This window comes from Hyperoodon ampullatus (genome assembly GCF_949752795.1).
Source record: "Hyperoodon ampullatus genome assembly, chromosome: 1".
Lineage (NCBI taxonomy): Eukaryota > Metazoa > Chordata > Mammalia > Artiodactyla > Ziphiidae > Hyperoodon > Hyperoodon ampullatus.
Window position 1 is genome coordinate 48,693,772 of NC_136914.1, and position 21,302 is coordinate 48,715,073.

The following is a 21,302-nucleotide window of genomic DNA, read 5'->3' on the forward strand; positions in this document are numbered from 1 at the left end:
CTTTATATGTAAATATATCTATCATATATAAATAGATAAATATAAATAAATAGTTGAATGTGTGTGTGTGTGTGTGTGTGTGTATTCTTATGTATGAACAATGAATGCCGGGTATTTTGATAGTTACTGGAGATAAAAAATCAGATAAGACACATGGCGGCCTCAGGTTACTTACCATGTGGTGGACATTTCATCTACCTACAGCTGGTGGTTAAATCTGTTGTGGTAGATATGATTATCCAAGAAGGTTTAAGATGAAATAGATGTGAGCCAATTATACTGGCTTGGAAAAAGCAGTAAATAATAAGTGGGTAAAGGAGGAAGATCCACCCAAGCAGATTAAAAAGAGTCAGATGCCTGGAAATGTGTATGTACATCTAATTTCTGTAACAAATGATGTAACTAAATGGAATCTCTTTCAACTCTAAAATTCTGTGATCATTATTTACAAATAAAATATACTTTATAACAATGGAGTAGAAAAAATTAATCAACTATTATTGATTGTCACATTGTACAGAGGACTATGAAGTCTTAAAAAGGAATTTTCAAAACAAACGTGAAGAAATGGAAACTACTACAAATAAGCTGAAAATGCAAGTAAAATCTTCACACTCTGAGCTAGAACAAATAAGAAATACAGTAAAGCCAATGGAAGGATCTGATGGTCATGGTATGCTTTAGTAGATTTTTTCCCTTTGTTTTTAGTTCCCTTGGTCTAGACTTATTAAAACACAAACCTAGATACATTGCCTTTCACTTCTTCACAGGGCAGCATGATGTGAGAGACATACAACAATAGGTAAATAGGTATCACTGATGGGTGTTATATAGCAGTAGTTATCAGGCTTTTTTTGTGTGTGTGGGAAATTGCCATTTACTTAATTTAATCTTTAAGTATCTGAATCTTTCTTTTTCTGTAGCTATTTCAATAATTTCTAACAGACCTCAATGTCCATAAATGCCAGTTAATTGTTTTTAAGGAAGTGTTGCTATAAATACAGGCTACCAATAATTTTCATTCAACACCTTATTTTTCACACGTTTATTATCTACATAAACTGTGTATCTGTGGCTAATTGTCAGTTCCCAATTCCTTCTCTGAGATGAAGATGGGAGGGAGCCCTGGGAATTGAACTGCTAGGATGGGGGGTCCCTTCAACCACTTACCTGTTCCCTTTTCACCTTGCTGCCCATATTAATTCAGAGAGAGAAGGTTAGTTGCTGTTTCATATTATTCATACCATTATTTGTATGGCTATATTAGCTGACTGTAAGAATAAATATTTAACTAAAGGCTACATTTTTTCTATTTCTCAGTATTTTTTCATGTCAAAAGATTTATGTTTGTGCTTACTTCAACAGCACATACACCAAAATTGGAAAGATACTGAAGGAGATTCCCATGGCCCCTGCACAAAGATGGCACGCAAATTCTTGACGCGTCCATATTTTGTGCGGTTCTTGGAGATTCAGCTCTTTCTTCGCTGGTTAACACCAAGAAAATGGTGGGGCTTGGAGAGATCACTCCAGAGGCCCATCTGGGGTCTGTTCCCTCGTCCCCTCCACCAGACAGAGTCTCATCCTCAGTGTGTGCCAGGCCTCGCCACAACTGCCCCAGTCACATTACCATTGTTAAATTAACTAGGTAATCCTGTATCTGCTCTCGAATGCCTATTTTCATTGATTAAGATCACATTAAAACAAAAAATTTATTAATAAAATTACCTTTGAAGGCCAACCATGATCCATTTAATCAGATCAAAATTCTTCAAAGTGGTGAGCAAATGATGCCAACAAATCAGTGTACTGTGCCTGTATTAACCCTGTCTTTGACAGTTTAGCTATAAGAACTATATCTTGTTGGGAAGAAGTCACACCTTTCATCCTCCAATAGTTTGTTTTTAAAGAATGGCACATTTTCCTTTTCTTGTTAACCTCTAAGCTCTAGCTGGACCTAACTCAAAGCAGTGGCATTTTCAAACCTCTTTTCTCAGCTGACTCCAAGAAACAACATAAGGTCTCTGACTTTGAATTTCCAAACAAGGATGAGCTTTATTTATCTTTTCAGTGGCCTGCCATATCTTAAGTATTCAATGCCTACTACCTGTCTAGAACATTCTCATCCTGTCATCAGTTTTAGTAAAATAATCACATATATGCTTGTATTGCCAGTTTGACTTCTGAAACAGCAGTGAGTTCCAAGCACATGATGATAACCATGAGATTGGAAATTGAATCATTTGTGATATCACTGGGATCTTTTAAAAGATCACTAATAGTAGATGTCTTGCATGGTATTTTATATATCAGTTTCTAGAAAAATTGTTTTAGTAAAAATACTATATAAATTTTTCATTTTATGACTGTATATATTTTGTGTGTATGTATTTCCTATATGTGTAAGTATGAACTTGGTCAGCATTATTTATTACTGTTGGAGATACAGCAAATTATGATGGCCAATGAAATTAATTCTAGCAAGGAATCACAAAACATCATCATTTATATACATTTCTGAGCTCAAAACCTCTGAGTAATTGCTGAAAATTGTTATATCCCAATAATGTGAAATCTGAAGACATTTTCTGTGAACACTTCCTTGAAACTGTCCAGGTGCCTTAGAGGAATCTTACCTGTCACCTTCTCATAATGTTTGACCATCAAATTATAGTCACCTCTCAAAATTTAGAAACTTTAGAAACTAAGATACAGTTTAGTTCTTTTTTTTCCAGGTATGAAAGTGGCAATGGGGATGCAAAAACAAATTACGGCTAGAAGAGGTCAGATAGATGCCCTTCAGAGCAAGACACAAGTTTTAGAAGAGGCCATGGTAAATAGAAAGAAGGTAAGTCTCTGTCCTTGGAATGGGGGAAGCCAATATGTTCACTCATTAGTAAACTACAACACAGAAGAAGATGTAGCAGAGATACAAAATACAATGGAAGAAAGACAAGAGTTTATTTCTGACAGAGAGAATGAGGAGGAAGTTCCTGAAGGAACATTTGAGCAGGACCTTGAAAGAGCTAGTATTTTTTTTTTGTAACTACTCTGGAATGAATTTTATTTTATTTTATTATTATTTTCCTTCGTCCTCTTTTATTATTTTTTTTTGCATGTATCTATTTTTTTTAAATAAATTTATTTATTTATTTATTTATTTTTGGCTGCGTTGGTTCTTCATTGCTGCGCACGGGCTTTCTCTAGCTGTGGCGAGCAGGGGCTACTCTTCGTTGTGGTACACGGGCTTCTCACTGAGGTGGCTTTTCCCGTTGTGGAGCACAGGCTTAGCTTCCTGTTGTGGGCTCTAGGCATGTTGGCTTCAGTAGTTGCAACGGACTTAGTTGCTCCGCGGCATGTGGGATCTTCCCAGACCAGGGCTCAAACACATGTCCCCTTCATTGGCAGGCGGATTCTTAACCACTGTGCCACCAGGGAAGTCCCCATGTATCTATTCTTTTTCAAATTCTTTTCCTATTTTGTTTGTTACAGAATATTGAACAGAGTTCCCTGTGCTATACAATAGGTCCTTGTTGATTATTTATTGTACTTTAAATACAGCAGTGTGTATATGTCAATCCCAAACTCCCAATCTATCCCTCCCCACGACCCTTCTCCCCAGTAACCCTAAGTTCGTTCTCTAAGTCTGTGAGTCTGTTTCTGTTTTGTAAATAAGTTCATTTGTATCATTTTCTTTAGATTCTGCATATAAGCAATATCATACGATATTTGTCTTTCTCTGTCTGACTTACTTCACTTAGTATGATAATCTCCAGGTCCATCCATGTTGCTGCAAATGACATTATTTCATTCTTTTTTATGGCTGAGTAATATTCCATTGTATAGACGTACCACCTCTTCTTTATCCATTCATCTGTCGATAGACGTTTAGGTTGCTTCCATGTCCTGGCTATTAGTAACAGTGCTGCAGTGAACATTGGGGCGCATGTATCCTTTTGAACAATGATTTTCTTTGGATATATGCCCAGGAGCGGGATTGCTGGATCATATGGTAGCTCTATTTTCAGTTTTTTAAGGAACCTCCGTACTGTTCTCCATAGTGGCTGCACCAATTTACATTCCCACCAAGAGTATAGGAGGGTTCTGTTTTCTCCACACCCTCTGCAGCATTTTATTGTTTGTAGATTTTTTGATGGTGGCCATTCTGACTGGTGTGGGGTGATATCTCCTTATAGTTTTGATTTTTATTTCTCTAATAATTACTGATGTTGAACATCTTTTCATGTGCCTCTTGGCCATCTGTATGTCCTCTCTGGAGAAATGTCTATTTAGGTCTTCTGCCCATTTTTTGATTGGGTTGTTTGTTTTTATGATATTAAGCCACATGAGCTGTTTGTAAATTTTGGAGACTAATCCTCTCTCAGTCACATCATTTGCAATATTTTCTCCTATTCTGTGGGTTGTTTTGTTGTTTTGTTTGTGGTTTCCTTTGCTGTGCAAAAGTTTTTGAGTCTAGTTAGGTCGCATTTGTTTATTTTTGTTTTTATTTCCATTACTCTGGGAGATGGATCGAAAAAGATATTGCTGCAATTTATGTCAGAGTGTTCTTCCTATGTTTTCCTCTAAGAGTTTTATAGTGTCCGGTCTTACATTTAGGTCTTTAATCCATTTTGAGTTTATTTTTGTGTATAGTGTTAAAGAATGTTCTAATTTCATTTTTTTTTTACATGTAGCTGTCCAAGAGCTAATATTTTAACTGCAAGAAGTAGGCAAAAGGATATTCATGGTAGAGAGACGGAATGGTTACAAACAAAGCATATTCAGTTCTGCTCTAATGCAACATATGTGTTACGGAAATCACCACGCTATGCAAAATTGTGCAATAAAAACCACCATGGGGCTTATCAGAACAGTGGGATTAGGAGCACCACACTAACGAAGTTCATCAGTGACAAAAGAAAAACAGGAACCTAATGAAAGTGGTAGCACAGTTTTACACATGTTAAATGGTTAAGAGATACATAAATACTACAATTAGGATGGGCCTTTATCTTAAAAACAGACCTGAAGTTTGCTTGTGCGTTGAGGAATTGCAGCATGGGAGTTGTTAAGAAGGGGTAGAAGGTGGGTTTCCTGTAACACAGGATGTGCATGGACATAGCTCAAAACCCAGGGTAAACTGAGGGCGCTGATAGTTGTTGGAAGGGTGTGTATGTATGCTTTTTGTGTATTTCTGTGCAGCTCTGTTTAGCTGGGTGCTGTTTTCTGCATTGACCCCGTATTTCTCATAAATGAAACTGTGCATAAGTAAATGTGAAATTTGTGTTATACTCAAATGTTCCCTGATAACATCAATCACTTTGGAACAAATTTACACTTTTAGAAGAAGAGTTATAACAGAACTGACTGTAATGGAGATGAGAAGGTAAACAGCATAAGCAGAAAATAAGGGCAACTAAAATAATTGCTTTCCCCATACCGAAAATGCTGAAATATTTTTTTTAGAATGAGGCTAAATATTAACAAATATGTACATACATTTGTGCGTATCCCTCATCATATGGACTTATTTATTTCCTGTTCTTTCCCACTTTTTTCTCCCCTCCATTTCTTATCCTAAATTTGTTCTTTTCTTTTTCTTCCTCCATTATTTGCCTATTTGGAACCTAAAGCAGGGCTTATCGTCGTCCTCCCCAAGGGTACTTAGGGCAGTAAGAGGTTACTGCCTGCTGTCACCAGAAACACCTACACCTAGTAAAGGAAGGTGTTCATCAAGGCTCAATGACATTCCCCTCAAACAGGAAGGAGGCAGCTTGAAAAATTAATCCTTCTTTCTTTCTGCATAACTCATCAGAAAAGGAAAAATTATTTGTATCCAAAATGTGTATTACAGTGGTGATACCTACTGCCTTGTTTACATTAAACATTTTCTCTATGAAAAAAATATACATATAGAAAGAAATATAGACTCAGTAAGTTCAGGTTTATATTTTAACTTGATGACTATGCATTTGTTCTTTTCTACCCATTTCACGATGTATTTTAAAGGAATGAGCTAATTTTAATGAAATTTTGTTAGATACCAAAGATTCTCCACAAGTTTATCAGTAAGCTTATTCTCATCACTGGGTCACAGTGACTTTGAGGACAGGAACTGTGTGTCCTATTTCTTTTTATGCCAGATGGCCTATAGTAGGCATTTGTGAAATTAATATTTAACCATTTGTGAAATTAATATTTAACCTTGAAACAAAATAGAAAACCCACAAAGATTTCAAATACGTGTGTCTTCTTTTTTTTTTTTTTTTATTAGTTTCTGCTTTATAACAAAGTCAATCAGTCATACATATACATCTGTTCCCACATCCCTTCCCTCTTGCGTCTCCCTCCCTCCCACCCCTCCAGGCGGTCACAAAGCTCCGAGCTGATCTCCCTGTTGTATGCGGCTGCTTCCCACTAGCTATCTACCCTACGTTTGGTAGTGTATATATGTCCATGCCTCTCTTTCGCTTTGTCACAGCTTACCCTTCCCCCTCCCCATATCCTCAAGTCCATTCTCTAGTACGTCTGTGTCTTTATTCCTGTCTTACCCCTATGTTCTACATGACATTTTTTTTTAATTCCATATATATGTGTCAGCATACAGTATTTGTCTTTCTCTTTCTGACTTACTTCACTCTGTATGACAGACTCTAGGTCCATCCACCTCATTACAAATAGCTCAATTTCGTTTCTTTTTATGGCTGAGTAATATTCCATTGTATATATGTGCCACATCTTCTTTATCCATTCATCCGATGATGGACACTTAGGTTGTTTCCATCTCCGGGCTATTGTAAATAGGGCTGCTATGAACATTTTGGTACATGACTCTTCTTGAATTATGGTTTTCTCAGGGTATATGCCCAGTAGTGGGATTGCTGGGTCATATGGTAGTTCTATTTGTAGTTTTTTAAGGAACCTCCATACTGTTCTCCATACTGGCTGTGCCAATTCACATTCCCACCAGCAGTGCAAGAGTGTTCCCTTTCTTCCACACCCTCTCCAGCATTTATTGTTTCTAGATTTTTTGATGATGGCCATTCTGACTGGTGTGAGATGATATCTCATTGTAGTTTTGATTTGCATTTCTCTAATGATTAAAGATGTTGAGCATCCTTTCATGTGTTTGTTGGCACTGTGTATATCTTCTGTGGAGAAATGTCTATTTAGGTCTTCTGCCCATTTTTGGATTGGGTTGTTTGTTTTTTTGTTATTGAGCTGCATGAGCTGCTTATAAATTTTGGAGATTAATCCTTTGTCAGTTGCTTCATTTGCAAATCTTTTCTCCCATTCTGAGGGTTGTCTTTTGGTCTTGTTTATGGTTTCCTTTGCTGTGCAAAAGCTTTGAAGTTTCATTAGGTCCCATTTCTTTATTTTTGTCTTTATTTCCATTTCTCTAGGAGGTGGGTCCAAAAGGATCTTGCTGTGATTTATGTCATAGAGTGTTCTGCCTATGTTTTCCTCTAAGAGTTTGATAGTGTCTGGCCTTACATTTAGGTCTTTAATCCATTTTGAGCTTATTTTTGTGTATGGTGTTAGGGAGTGATCTAATCTCATACTTTTACATGTCCCTGTCCAGTTTTCCCAGCACCACTTATTGAAGAGACTGTCCTTTCTCCACTGTACATTCCTGCCTCCTTTATCAAAGATAAGGTCACCATATGTGCGTGGGTTTATCTCTGGGCTTTCTATCCTGTTCCACTGATCTATCTTTCTGTTTTTGTGCCAGTACCATAGTGTCTTGATTACTGTAGCTTTGTAGTATAGTCTGAAGTCAGGGAGCCTGATTCCTCCAGCTCCATTTTTCGTTCTCAAGATTGCTTTGGCTATTCGGGGTCTTTTGTGTTTCCATACAAATTGTGAAATTTTTTGTTCTAGTTCTGTGAAAAATGCCAGTGGTAGTTTGATAGGGATTGCATTGAATCTGTAGATTGCTTTGGGTAGTAGAGTCATTTTCACAATGTTGATTCTTCCAATCCAAGAACATGGTATATCTCTCCATCTATTTGTATCATCTTTAATTTCTTTCATTAGTGTCTTATAATTTTCTGCATACAGGTCTTTTGTCTCCTTAGGTAGGTTTATTCCTAGATATTTTATTCTTTTTGTTGCAATGGTAAATGGGAGTGTTTTCTTGATTTCACTTTCAGATTTTTCACCATTAGTATATAGGAATGACAGAGATTTCTGTGCATTAATTTTGTATCCTGCTACTATACCAAATTCATTGATTAGCTCTAGTAGTTTTCTGGTAGCATCTTTAGGATTCTCTATGTATAGTATCATGTCATCTGCAAACAGTGACAGCTTTACTTCTTCTTTTCTGATTTGGATTCCTTTTATTTCCTTTTCTTCTCTGATTGCTGTGGCTAAAACTTCCAAAACTATGTTGAATAAGAGTGGTGAGAGTGGGCAACCTTGTCTTGTTCCTGATCTTAGTGGAAATGCTTTCAGTTTTTCACCATTGAGGACGATGTTGGCTGTGGGTTTGTCATATATGGCCTTTATTATGTTGAGGAAAGTTCCCTCTATGCCTACTTGCTGGAGGTTTTTTATCATAAATAGGTGTTGAATTTTGTCGAAAGCTTTCTCTGCATCTATTGAGATGATCATATGGTTTTTCTCCTTCAATTTGTTAATATGGTGTATCACGTTGATTGATTTGCATATATTGAAGAATCCTTGCATTCCTGGAATAAACCCCACTTGATCATGGTGTATGATCCTTTTAATGTGCTGTTGGATTCTGTTTGCTAGTATTTTGTTGAGGATTTTTGCATCTATGTTCATTAGTGATATTGGCCTGTAGTTTTCTTTCTTTGTGACATCCTTGCCTGGTTTTGGTATCAAGGTGATGGTGGCCTCGTAGAATGAGTTTGGGAGTGTTCCTCCCTCTGCTATATATTTTGGAAGAGTTTGGGAAGGATAGGTGTTAGCTCTTCTCTAAATGTTTGATAGAATTCCCCTGTGAAGCCATCTGGTCCTGGGCTTTTGTTTGTTGGAAGATTTTTAATCACAGTTTCAATTTCAGTGCTTGTGATTGGTCTATTCATATTTTCTATTTCTTCCTGATTCAGTCTTGGCAGGTTGTGTGTTTCTAAGAATTTGTCCATTTCTTCCAGCTTGTCCATTTTATTGGCATAGAGTTGCTTGTAGTAATCTCTCATGATCTTTTGTATTTCTGCAGTGTCAGTTGTTACTTCTCTTTTTTCATTTCTAATTCTATTGATTTGAGTCATCTCCCTTTTTTTCTTGATGAGTCTGGCTAATGGTTTATCAATTTTGTTTATCTTCTCAAAGAACCAGCTTTTAGTTTTATTGATCTTTGCTATCGTTTCCTTCATTTCTTTTTCATTTATTTCTGATCTGATTTTTATGATTTCTTTCCTTCTGCTAATTTTGGGGTGTTTTTGTTCTTCTTTCTCTAATTGCTTTAGGTGCAAGGTTAGGTTGCTTATTCGAGATGTTTCCTATTTCTTAAGGTGGGATTGTATTGCTATAAGCTTCCCTCTTAGAACTGTTTTTGCTGCATCCCATAGGTTTTGGGTCGTCATGTCTCCATTGTCATTTGTTTCTAGGTATTTTTTAATTTCCTCTTTGATTTCTTCAGTGATCACTTCGTTATTGAGTAGTGTATTGTTTAGCCTCCATGTGTCTGTATTTTTTACAGCTCTTTTCCTGTAATTGATATCTAGTCTCATAGCATTGTGGTCGGAAAAGATACTTGATACAATTTCAATTTTCTTAAATTTACCAAGGCTTGATTTGTGACCCAAGATATGATCTATCCTGGAGAATGTTCCATGAGCACTTGAGAAAAATGTGTATTCTGTTGTTTTTGGATGGAATGTCCTATAAATATCAGTTAAGTCCATCTTGTTTAATGTATCATTTAAAGCTTGTGTTTCCTTATTTATTTTCATTTTGGATGATCTGTCCATTGGTGAAAGTGGGGTGTTAAAGTCCCCTACTGTGAATGTGTTACTGTCAATTTCCCCTTTTATGGCTGTTAGTATTTGCCTTATGTATCGAGGTGCTCCTATGTTGGGTGCATAAATATTTACAATTGTTATATCTTCTTCTTGGATCGATCCCTTGATCATTATGTAGTGTCCTTCTTTGTCTCTTCTAGTAGTCTTTATTTTAAAGTCTATTTTGTCTGATATGAGAATTGCTACTCCAGCTTTCTTTTGGTTTCCATTTGCATGGAATATCTTTTTCCATGCCCTTAGTTTCAGTCTGTATGTGTCTCTAGGTCTGAAGTGGGTCTCTTGTAGACAGCATATATATGGGTCTTGTTTTTGTATCCATTCAGCCAATCTGTGTCTTTTGGTGGGAGCATTTAGTCCATTTACATTTAAGGTAATTATCGATATGTATGTTCCTATTCCCATTTTCTTAATTGTTTTGGGTTCGTTATTGTAGGTCTTTTCCTTGTGTTGTGTTTCTTGCCTAGAGAAGTTCTTTTAGCATTTGCTGTAAAGCTGGTTTGGTGGTGCTGAACTCTCTCAGCTTTTGCTTGTCTGTAAACGTTTTAATTTCTCCATCAAATCTGAATGAGATCCTTGCTGGGTAGAGTAATCTTGGTTGCAGGTTTTTCTCCTTCATCACTTTAAATATGTCCTGCCAGTCCCTTCTGGCTTGCAGAGTTTCTGCTGAAAGATCAGCTGTTAACCTTATGGGGATTCCCTTGTGTGTTATTTGTTGTTTTTCCCTTGCTGCTTTTAATATGTTTTCTTTGTATTTAATTTTTGACAGTTTGATTAATATGTGTCTTGGCGTATTTCTTCTTGGATTTATCCTGTATGGGACCCTCTGTGCCTCCTGGACTTGACTGACTATTTCCGTTCCCATATTAGGGAAGTTTTCAACTCTAATCTCTTCAAATATTTTCTCAGTCCCTTTCTTTTTCTCTTCTTCTTCTGGAAGCCCTATAATTCGAATGTTGGTGTGTTTAATGTCCCAGAGGTCTCTGAGACTGTCCTCAGTTCTTTTCATTCTTGTTTCTTCCTTCTGCTCTGCAGTAGTTATTTCCACTATTTTATCTTCCACGTCACTTATCCGTTCTTCTGCCTCAGTTATTCTGCTATTGATCCCATCTAGAGTATTTTTCATTTCATTTATTGTGTTTTTAATCATTGCTTGATTCTTCTTTAGTTCTTCTAGGTCCTTGTTAACTGTTTCTTGCATTTTGTCTATTCTCAGTTGTGGTTATTTTTATAGAAATGTTTTTACATTGCTAAAGCTGTTTGCTCATGTCATCCTTAGTTCATTCATTCTTTTGAGTGCCCTCCACATACTAAATGCCATGTAGATGCTGGGGCTACAGAGGATAAAGACATGGCCTCCAGTTACTCTCAAGTTTTCTGAATAAAACATAAATAAACAGATAAATGTAATACAGTGTGCCAAGAACAGGGGAAGTTTCCTTGAAGAGATGGCGACTCTGCATTTATACATTAATAAAATAAAATTGCATAAAAAATGGAGGGTAAACCACATGTGGTTGCTTTATTGTAGGCATCTTTGCAGTTTGCAAAATGTCAAGATATAGTACAGCGTCGGGAACAAGAACCTGTGCGCCTAAACCTTCAACACACTTTGGATGTAAAAGTAAGATCTTTTTTCATCAAAAATAGTAGTTTAAGCAAAAATTATGCCTTGGTTTGATATACTTTCATATTTTCCCCATGTACTTTAGATACATTCAAGTGTACTTGTAACATTATCTAATATTAGCAATTATAAAATCTGTGCATTGTACAGATTATACCTATCCTTTTCATATATAGTAACAAATTGAAGCACCATTCTTTATGGTAAGTCTATACTGAATGAGGGAAACATAGAAGTACCTACCTTGGGGAGCCAAAGGTTTGTATACAAGAGGTCAAGTATGTTTGGCTTGTTTGGAAAATAGAAAAATGATGTAATTTGCATGAAAAAACATGTTTTCTTTAAAAATAGTAGATTTTTCCACTGGAGTACATGTCTGTTTTTCGAGTATATTTTAAAGTTGCAGACATACTTTAAAGTCTCAATACTGGATATTTTCACAGGCAGGAGCACTCCATAGTCGGAGAGGATTTTTCTCAGTAGTATGTCAGAAATAGTGTGGAGTGTTTGGCAAAGTTAGAAACCAACGTAGTAACATCCCATCCGAGATATGTTTTCACATCTGGAATGATTTTATCCATCAGAAGTGTGAAGGCATCTTCCTAAGCCCATGATTAGTCCCCAAAGAGTAACATACACCAGAATCATCTTGCTTAATACTTTGGCTTAAAACTTTGTAGAAGTTCAACATGTAAGCCTGAAATTATATTTGCAAAAATACGTTTTGATTTCACAATTCTCACTGTAGGTTGACAGTTATTTTGCCCACATGTATATTGTCTTCGAGGAACTTAAGGGCCCTGGATACACCTCCAATTCTTCGGTGAAACCATGCCTTCTACAGCCGTCATTTGCTGCCCATTCTCATTCTTATGTACCATCTTCCCAGTCTGCAGCCAGATTCCTATGTCATGTAAGTAACTAGTCTTATAGTCTAATCACACATGAAATCACACACGAAAATCAGTTTCATTAGTTAATTGTCCTATTGTACGTATAGCAACAGGGTTGCTACTAACCTACCAGTTATCCTGCTTATGCATTTAAATGAAAAGCATGCACTACAAAATGAAAAAGTTGAAATAGACTATTTTCACACACATGAGTTATGTGCACTGATAAACTAGCTATCACACAGCAAGTAACATTCTATCAAACAAAATAATATTATTAATATTAGAAGTTAACATGGTTCCCTGTGGAGACTGGAACTTGGAGGTGGGCAGAGGAAGGGAAGGAGACTGCTGCTTTTTGTTTTAAGTGTTATAAAATCATTTTACTTTTAAAACTATATGCATGTTACATTGATAAAAATTAAATTAAACCCCTCTCCCCATGAAGCAAACAACAAACACAGCAAAGAACATTTGACCAGGAGTCATTGGGACTTAAGATGTGTCTCTAACTACTTTGTGTGACCTTGGAAACTGAGTTAAATATATTGTTCCTTTTCATCTCTAATGAGGAGTCTGGACCATAGATCATCTCTAGGGTTTTCTAGAAGATCAGCTCTGAAATTCCATGACTTTTCATTACCCAAAAGCCAGCCTAGTAGTTAGGCTCTTTAATACATAGACTGTACTTGATTATAAAGAATCTCATCCATCCCTGAAAAAGTACTAGTCATAAGTCTATTAAATTTAAAACTTTAATTGTAATTCTAACAGCAGTAATGAAGTGTATTATCTAAATAAACTGTTAAACATGTTTTATACAATTTCTTCCCTTAAAAATGTTTATTATATAATTTTACACATTAAATGTAACATGCATTCTTTGTTTTATTCACTGATGTGTTCCAAGCACCTGGAACAGTATCTAGCATGTGGTAGGTATTCAGTACATATTTGTCTAATGGGTGAATGAACTCTTTGTAAAATATTGTGTTCAGGTTTTCATTGTTTCTACTGACAAGTCAGTTTAAGTCTTATTGTCGCTTTTTGGGAGGTACTTTTTTTCTCTAACCACTTTAAAGATTTTCTCTCTGTTTTGGTTTAAGCAGTTTGACTGTGATGTGCCTATGTGTAGTCTTCTTTGTATTTATCTTTCTTGGGGCTCACTGATCTTCCTGGATGTGTGGATTGATATCTTTCATTGATTTTGGAAAATTATTTTTTCTATTCTTGACTATTTTTTCTGCCTCATTCTCTTGTTTCCTTCTGAGACTTGTACTATTGAGTAACTTTATTTTTTAAATTGGTATGTGATAACTCCATTATCTGAATCCCCTATGAACTTGTGACCATTGTTTCTCTTGGTTTCTCGTCATATTTTTGTCTGCTCTTTTTGCTGCCTTTTTTTCAAGACTATTTTTTAGAGCAGCTTTAGATTCACACCAAAATTGAAAAGAAGATACAGAGATTCCCCATATACTCCCTGCCCTCACACATGCCCAGCCTCCCCATTATCAACATCATTCACCAGAGTGATGTGTTATCAAGGATGAACCTATATCGACACATCATAATCACCCAAAGTCCATAGTTTACCTTGGGGTTTGCTCTTGGCGTGGTACATTCTATGGATTTGGACAAATGTTTATACATATGTCATAATTGACATATATCCATCATTATCATATCATACAAAGTATTTTCACTTTCCTAAAAGTTCTGCCTTCCCCCCATTCCACCCCTGGCAACCATTGATCTTTTTACTGTCTCCCAGTTTTACCTTTTCCAGAATGTCATTGAGTTGGAATCATACAGTATGTAGCCTTTTCAGATTGGCTTCTTTCACTTAGTAATATGTATTTAAGATTCTTCCACGTCTTTTCATGGCTTGATAGTTCATTTCTTTTTAGCACTGAATATTCATTGTCTGGATGTACCACAGTTTATCTGTTCATCTACTAAATGGCACCTTTGTTGCTTCCAAAGTTTGGTGATTGTGAATAAAGCTGCTATAAACATCCAGGTGCAGGTTTTTGTGTGGACATGTTTTCAACTCCTTTGGGCAAATATCAAGAGCATGATTGCTGGGTCATATGGTAAGAATCTGTTTAGTTTTGTAAGAAACTACCAAACTGTCTTCCAAGGTGGCTGTACCATTTTACACTCCCACTAGCTGTGAATGAGAGTTCTTCTTGTTCCAGAGCCTTGCCAGCATTTGGCAGAGATTATATAATCCAGTGGTTTCCTGAGAATGGGTGCATTTCATTCATTAAGTGTTTTAAAACCTTGCATGTCTGAGAATACCTTTATTCTTCACTTACATTTGATTGATGTGCAAAATGTTGTTGCTATTGTGCCATTTTGATTCCAGGGCTTTTGTATGTGACCTCTTTGTTTCTCAAAGCTTTTAGAGTCTTTTCTTTACCTCTGTTATTCATTTCAGGGTGATCTCTGCTGGGGGTCTTTTTCCCTTCATTGTGTAGGCTCTTATGTTCTTCTCTGAAATTCTCTTGTGTCATTTATTTGATCATTTTCTTCCTTCACTTTTTCAGTTCACTCTTTCTAGAATTCCTGTTAAGTCACCTATTAAGCCTTCTGGATTTATTCTCTAATCTCCTTTAATTTTGACTTCCAATTTCCATCTCCTGATATTTTATTCCCACCTTCTGGGAAAACTCCTCAACTCTATCTTCCAAACATCTATTGAATTTTTTTTCTGATATCATGTATTTTTAAAAATTTCCAGGAGCCTTTTCTTGTTTTTTAAATCTTCTCTTTATATAGTTTTATGTTCTTTTGTGGATGCGGTACTTCCTCATTTCCGTTTAAGGATATTAGTATCAGTTTTTCAGTAATTTCTTCTGTTACCTGAATTATTGCTGTTTGTTTGAATTCATTTTTTTTCTGTTTGTTTTGATGTCTGTCTTTCATGTTGGAGATTTTCCTTCACTGTTTGGCGATCATTGGCTGTCCATTCATATTTAAGACTGAGGCCCTAAAAAACCAATGAAAAGCACTTTGTAAGGTTCACAGATTTGTTAGCTAGTAGATGGTTAGGTATTACTTTTTAACTGAGGGATCCAAAAATTATCTTAGTTTTTTTCTTGGTCCTGTTAATTCCCTTAAAGAGCCATTGTCTTACTACAGACTTGTAGATATAAATCTATCTGCCGGTATTCTGAGAAGTGAGTCAGGCAGGGAATCTGGGGTATCTATATATCTATAAATCTTACTTTATGCTTATATTTTCAGTTTGCAACCTTCCTCCTGCCATGCCAGATATCCTTTTGGAGCCTAAAGTCCTTTGGTTCAGCCTCACCCAGAGATTAAACCTCTAAATATATTTAGGGGAAAAGAACGAATTATTACCTGACTCCTTGGGGAGTACATCTGGTATTCTCACAGCTTGTGCCATAAACTTTTAGCCAGTCCTCCCATTTTGCTGCCCTGTCCCTTACCCTGGCCTTTAGAAATACACAAGGCCTCCATTTCCTGAGTCTTTCTGGAATACTCTGATGCAGAGCAGCTTGCTGCTTCCTGGCTACTTCTGTGCAGGCACTTGATGTTTTAGCTTTCTTTGTTCTACTAAATTAATTATTAATTTACCTATTTGCTTTCCATCTCCCCCAATTTTATCATCATTACTCATCTAATGTTATCTCTCCTTTCCTCTTTATCCTTGTTAATTCCTTTAGTGTCATTTTAGTGGGGCTTCAGATAGAGCAAAAATAAATGCCAAGTCTTATGTTTAAAAGTAGAATATTTCTATGTGCATTGTTCTCCATTGCCCCTTCATTTATCTCGTTTCATTTTAGTCTTCTTGTTCCATGATTCTAATAATAGTCATCACTTACTGAACACCAGGCACTGTGCAGCATACTTTCTATAGATTATATAATTTATTCCTCACAACCACCCACACAAGATAAGTGCTATTATTGTACTTATTTTACAGAGGAGGAAACTGAGACTTGGAGAAGCTAAGTGACTTACAGAGTTCACACTCCAAAAACCCAGTTGTGCCAACACTTAACCAAGATAGCCTGAGCCTAGAACCTGTCTCCTTAGCCAGTTATACTGTACTGATTCTCTACACCACACGGTTGAATGCTGTTTATAAACAAAATAAATGGATGATGACGTAAATAGATACTCTACCTGAACAAATAGTGTATTTCATTAGGTCTTTGTGAATGAGTATTATACCATTTTGGAGGTACAAAGGCATTAAAAATTATCCAGTTGATTGCCCTAGTTTTAACAGGTGAGAAAATGGTAGAACCAGAAAAATTATGTGACTTGATCCAAGCTCAAACACCAAGAACATGTATATATGTATGTGTATCTAAATACATACCTACACAGACAGACACATACACACAAATAATTGGTAGCTTGACATAGAAGATTTTAGATGAAAGTTTCAGATAAAAGCTATTGTACCATATAAAAATAAAATATTGCCAGGATCATATAATTTATTTTGTTTATATATCAGATTCTGTACACATGCACTGTAATTTGTGCTAGCTGTGCTTGATCTTTGTCATTGAAGTACCCATGATGTGAGCAAGATTTTCAGCAAGACTTTGTAACTTTTGTCTTATTTCCTACTCACCCATTTTTAGTATACAATATAAATAATATATATATATATATATATATATTCTAAACAGTATATTTATATTCCATTTTTATTACCACCTTCTGACAGGAACATAAGTATTAAAGGAGAAGGATTTGGTCAGACATTCTCAAAATAGAATAGTCTAATTCAAACTGAATGAGATCAAGCTTTTATTTTTAGCTTTTACATTCATCTTCTATCTTTGGAGAATGGAGCTAGGAGGAGTTGAGAAGCACACATTCTCCCTAGACATTACTTATCTTACATTATAACTCATAAGTTTGCCTGTAATGGACTCAAGGCCATTAGAGAGAACAGTATTTGGGGAAGATGGAGGTACATTAGAGATATAATTTGCAAGGTATTTTGGAAACAAATTTAACATAAAATAATTTCAGAGTCAAAATGTAATAGGAAGCTAATCAAATCACAAAATAAACCTTAAGTTTAACAACAACAGTATAAGCTTATATTCTTCCCTTGAATCCAAAAAAGCTTGTAGAAGTTTTAACCTGAAAATGTATGTCCCCTAGCAATAGCATTAATGTGTATCCTAAGGGTCAGAGGTTGGAGTGGGAGAGAGCAAGATTCTTTGACGGGCTCCAGTAACTTCAGGAAGAGCTTATATGTAGCTATTTCTTTACCAGCCAGACAGGAGTCATATGTGAAGAATGTTTTTAAATTGTTCAATTCCTAGCTATTTTCTAATTTTTAAAAGTGTATTTTGTTCATGTTATAAATCAAAATATGTCCCATATGAATCAAACAGCAAAAGTATTAATAATGAATCAGTGAGGGGGCTTCCCTGGTGGCGCAGTGGTTGAGAGTCCGCCTGCCGATGCAGGGGACACGGGTTCGTGCCCCGGTCCGGGAAGATCCCACATGCTGCGGAGCGGCTGGGCCCGTGAGCCATGGCCGCTGAGCCTGCGCATCCAGAGCCTGTGCTCTGCAACGGGAGAGGCCACAACAGTGAGAGGCCCGCATACCGCAAAAAAAAAAAAAAAAGAATCAGTGAAAGTATTACAAGATTTATAAACATTAAAAGGAACGATTGGGACTTCCCTGGTGGTGCAGAGGTTAAGAATCCACCTGCCAAGGCAAGGGACACGGGTTCAAGCCCTGGTCTGGGAAGATCCCACGTGCCACAGAGCAACTAAGCCTGTGCACCACAACTACTGAGCCTGCACTCTAGAGCCCGCAAGCCACAACTACTGAGCCCGCTCGCCTAGATCCCGTTCTCCGCAACAAGAGAAGCCACCGTAATGAGAAGCCCACGCACCACAATGAAGAGTAGCCCCCGCTCGCCGCAACTAAAGAAAGCCCGCACACAGCAGCAAAGACCCAACACAGCCAAAAATAAATAATAAATTAACTAATTAATTTAAAAAAGGAATGACTGATTATTTTGAGTAAATAAAGCTTAAATCACAAAACCACCATAAACAAAATCAAAATGAAATCACAAACTAGAAAAATATTTCTAATAAATAAAGGGTTAATGTATATAATATAGAGAGTTTTTACATACCCAGATGAAGATAGCATATACTCTAAAAGAAAAGTGTACTAAAGATATGGATACAAAATTCACATAAGAAATGCATATAGTCAATAAACATGAAAAATGTTCAAACTCATTTGTAAACAAATAATAATTACTGCACATTAAAGCAAAAACAAACGAACAATTTTGCATATAAAATGGTCAAATGGTAATGGGAAGGGTGCAGCATAATGGCCACTCTTGTATCATACCTTACTGATAAAGATATAAATTGATATGATTTTATGTTGTCATTTTTGCTTCCAAAGTTCACTGTTTCTTTTTTTTTCTTTTTAAATTAATAGACTAATTTTTTAGGGTAGTTTTAGCTTTACAGAGAATGGAGCAGAAAGTTTAGAGAGCTCCCACAGACTCCCTTTGCCCTATCCCTCCCTCCCCCCAGTTTCTCCTATTACCAATGTCTTGCATTAGTGTGGTACGTTTGTTACAATTGATAAGCCAATATTGATACATTATTATTAACTAAAGTCTATAATTTACATTGGGGTTCACTCCTTGTATTATACATTCTGTGGGTTTTGACATATGTATGATGGTATATATTGACCATTATAGTATTATGCAAAATAGTTTCACTGCTCTAAAAATGCCCTATGCTTCACCTGTTCATCTGTTCCCCCCCTTCCCCTGAACCCCTGGCAACCAGTGATCTTTTTACTCTCTTTGTAGTTTTGTCTTTTCCAGAATATCATATAATTGGAATCATATAGTATATAGTCTTTTCACATTGGCTTCTTTCACTTAGCAATATGCTTGCAAGATTCCTTCATATCTTTTCATCCCTTAGTAGCTAATTTCTTTTTCACTGAATAATATTCCATAGTATGGATGTACCACAGTTTGTTTATCCATTCACCTATTGAAGGATGTCTTGATTGCTTCCAAGTTTTGGCAGATTATGAATAAATCTATATGCAGATAAACATCTATGTGCAGGTTTTACACAGACGTAAGTTTTCAACCCTGTTAGGTGAATACTACAGAGCATGATTGCTGCATTGTATAGTAAGAGCATGTTTAGTTTTGTAAGAAACAATGAAACTGTCTTCCAAAGAGGCTGTACCATTTTGTAATCTCACCAGCAGTGAATAAGAGTTCCTGTTGCTCCCCATCCTTGACAACATTTGGTGTTGTCAGTGTTTGGATTTTAGCCATTCTAATAGGAGTGTGGTGTAGTATGATATCTTGTTGTTTGACTTTGAAATTCCTTAATGAAATACAATGTTGAGCCTATTTTCATATGTTTATTTACCACATACATATTTTCTATGGTGAGATGTCTGTTCCAAACTTTTACCCATTTTTTAAATGGGCATTTAAAAACTTTTCTTATTGTTGAATTTTAAGAGGTTCTTTTTTGGGGGTGTATTTTAGTTACCAGTCTTTTATCAGTTATGTGTTTTGAAAAGATTTTCTGCCAGTCTATGGTTTATATTTCCATTTTTAAACATTATCTTTCACAAAGAAAAGTTTTTAAGGTTAATAAAGTGCACTTTACTGATATTTTTCTTTCATGGATCATGCTTTTGATGTTGTATCTAAAAAGTCATCACTAAACCTGAGGTCATCTAAATTTTCTCCTATATTATCCTCTGGGAGTTTTATAGTCTGGAATTTTACAGTCAGGTCTGTGATTCACTTTGAGTTAATTTTTGTGGAGGATATAAGGTCTGCATCTAGATTCATTTTTTTCTGCATGTGGATGTCCAGTTTTTCCAGCACCACTAGTTGAAAATAGTGCACTTTCTCTATTGAATTACCTTTGCTCTTTTGTTGAAGATCAGTTGGCTATATTTGTGTGGGCCTATTTCTGGAATCTTTATTTTATTCTGTTCCATCAGTCTATTTGTCTGTTCTTTTACCAGTACCACACTGTCTTATTATAGTAAATCTTGAACTTGGATAGTGTCAGTTCTCCAACTTTGTTCACCTTCACTATTGTCTTAGCTCTTCTGGGGTTTTTGCCTTCCCATATAAACTTTAGAATCAGTTTGTCAATATCAACAAAATTTAAAGAATTATTGGGGCTTTGATTAAGATTGTATTTAATTCGTAAATCATGTTGGAAAAAACTGATATCTTAACAATATTGGGTCTTCTTATCCATGAACATGGAATATCTCTCCATTTATTTAGCTCTTCTTTGATTTCCTACGTCAGAATTTTGTAGTGTTACTCATGTAGATCTTGTACAGATTTTGTTAGACTTATACCTAAGAATTCTATATCTTTGGTACTAATGTGAATGGTATTGTGTTTTTAACTTTAAAATCCAATTGTTCATTGCTCTTATACAGCAATTGACTTTTGTATATTAACCTTGTTTCCTGACACCTTGAGATAATCTCTTATTTGTTCTGGGAGTTTTCTTGTTACTGTTGTTGATTCTTTGGGATTTTCTACGTAGTGAATCATGTCATTTGTGAAGAAAGACAGTCATTTCTTCCTTTGCAAATCTGTACACCTTTTGTTTCCTTTTTTTCTTTTTATTTCATTAACTATAACTTCCAATATGATGTTGAACAGAAGTGATGAGAAGGGACAGTCTTGCCTAGTTTTTGATGTTAGCAAGATAGCATCTAGCTTCTCCCCATTAAGT

The 21,302-nt window shown here is 35.9% G+C and overlaps 1 protein-coding gene across 1 annotated transcript in view; it reads left to right on the forward strand.

Moving 5' to 3' along the window:
• The window catches only part of CCDC158 (coiled-coil domain containing 158), a gene marked incomplete at both ends in the record, with an annotated part of 63,488 nt that overhangs the window by 18,887 nt on the left and 23,299 nt on the right, over window positions 1–21,302 (forward strand). The window contains 4 exon segments of the mRNA XM_079710574.1: window positions 521–673; window positions 2,736–2,848; window positions 11,524–11,616; window positions 12,407–12,532. Coding sequence (XP_079566700.1) covers window positions 521–673; window positions 2,736–2,848; window positions 11,524–11,616; window positions 12,407–12,532 — 485 coding nt within the window.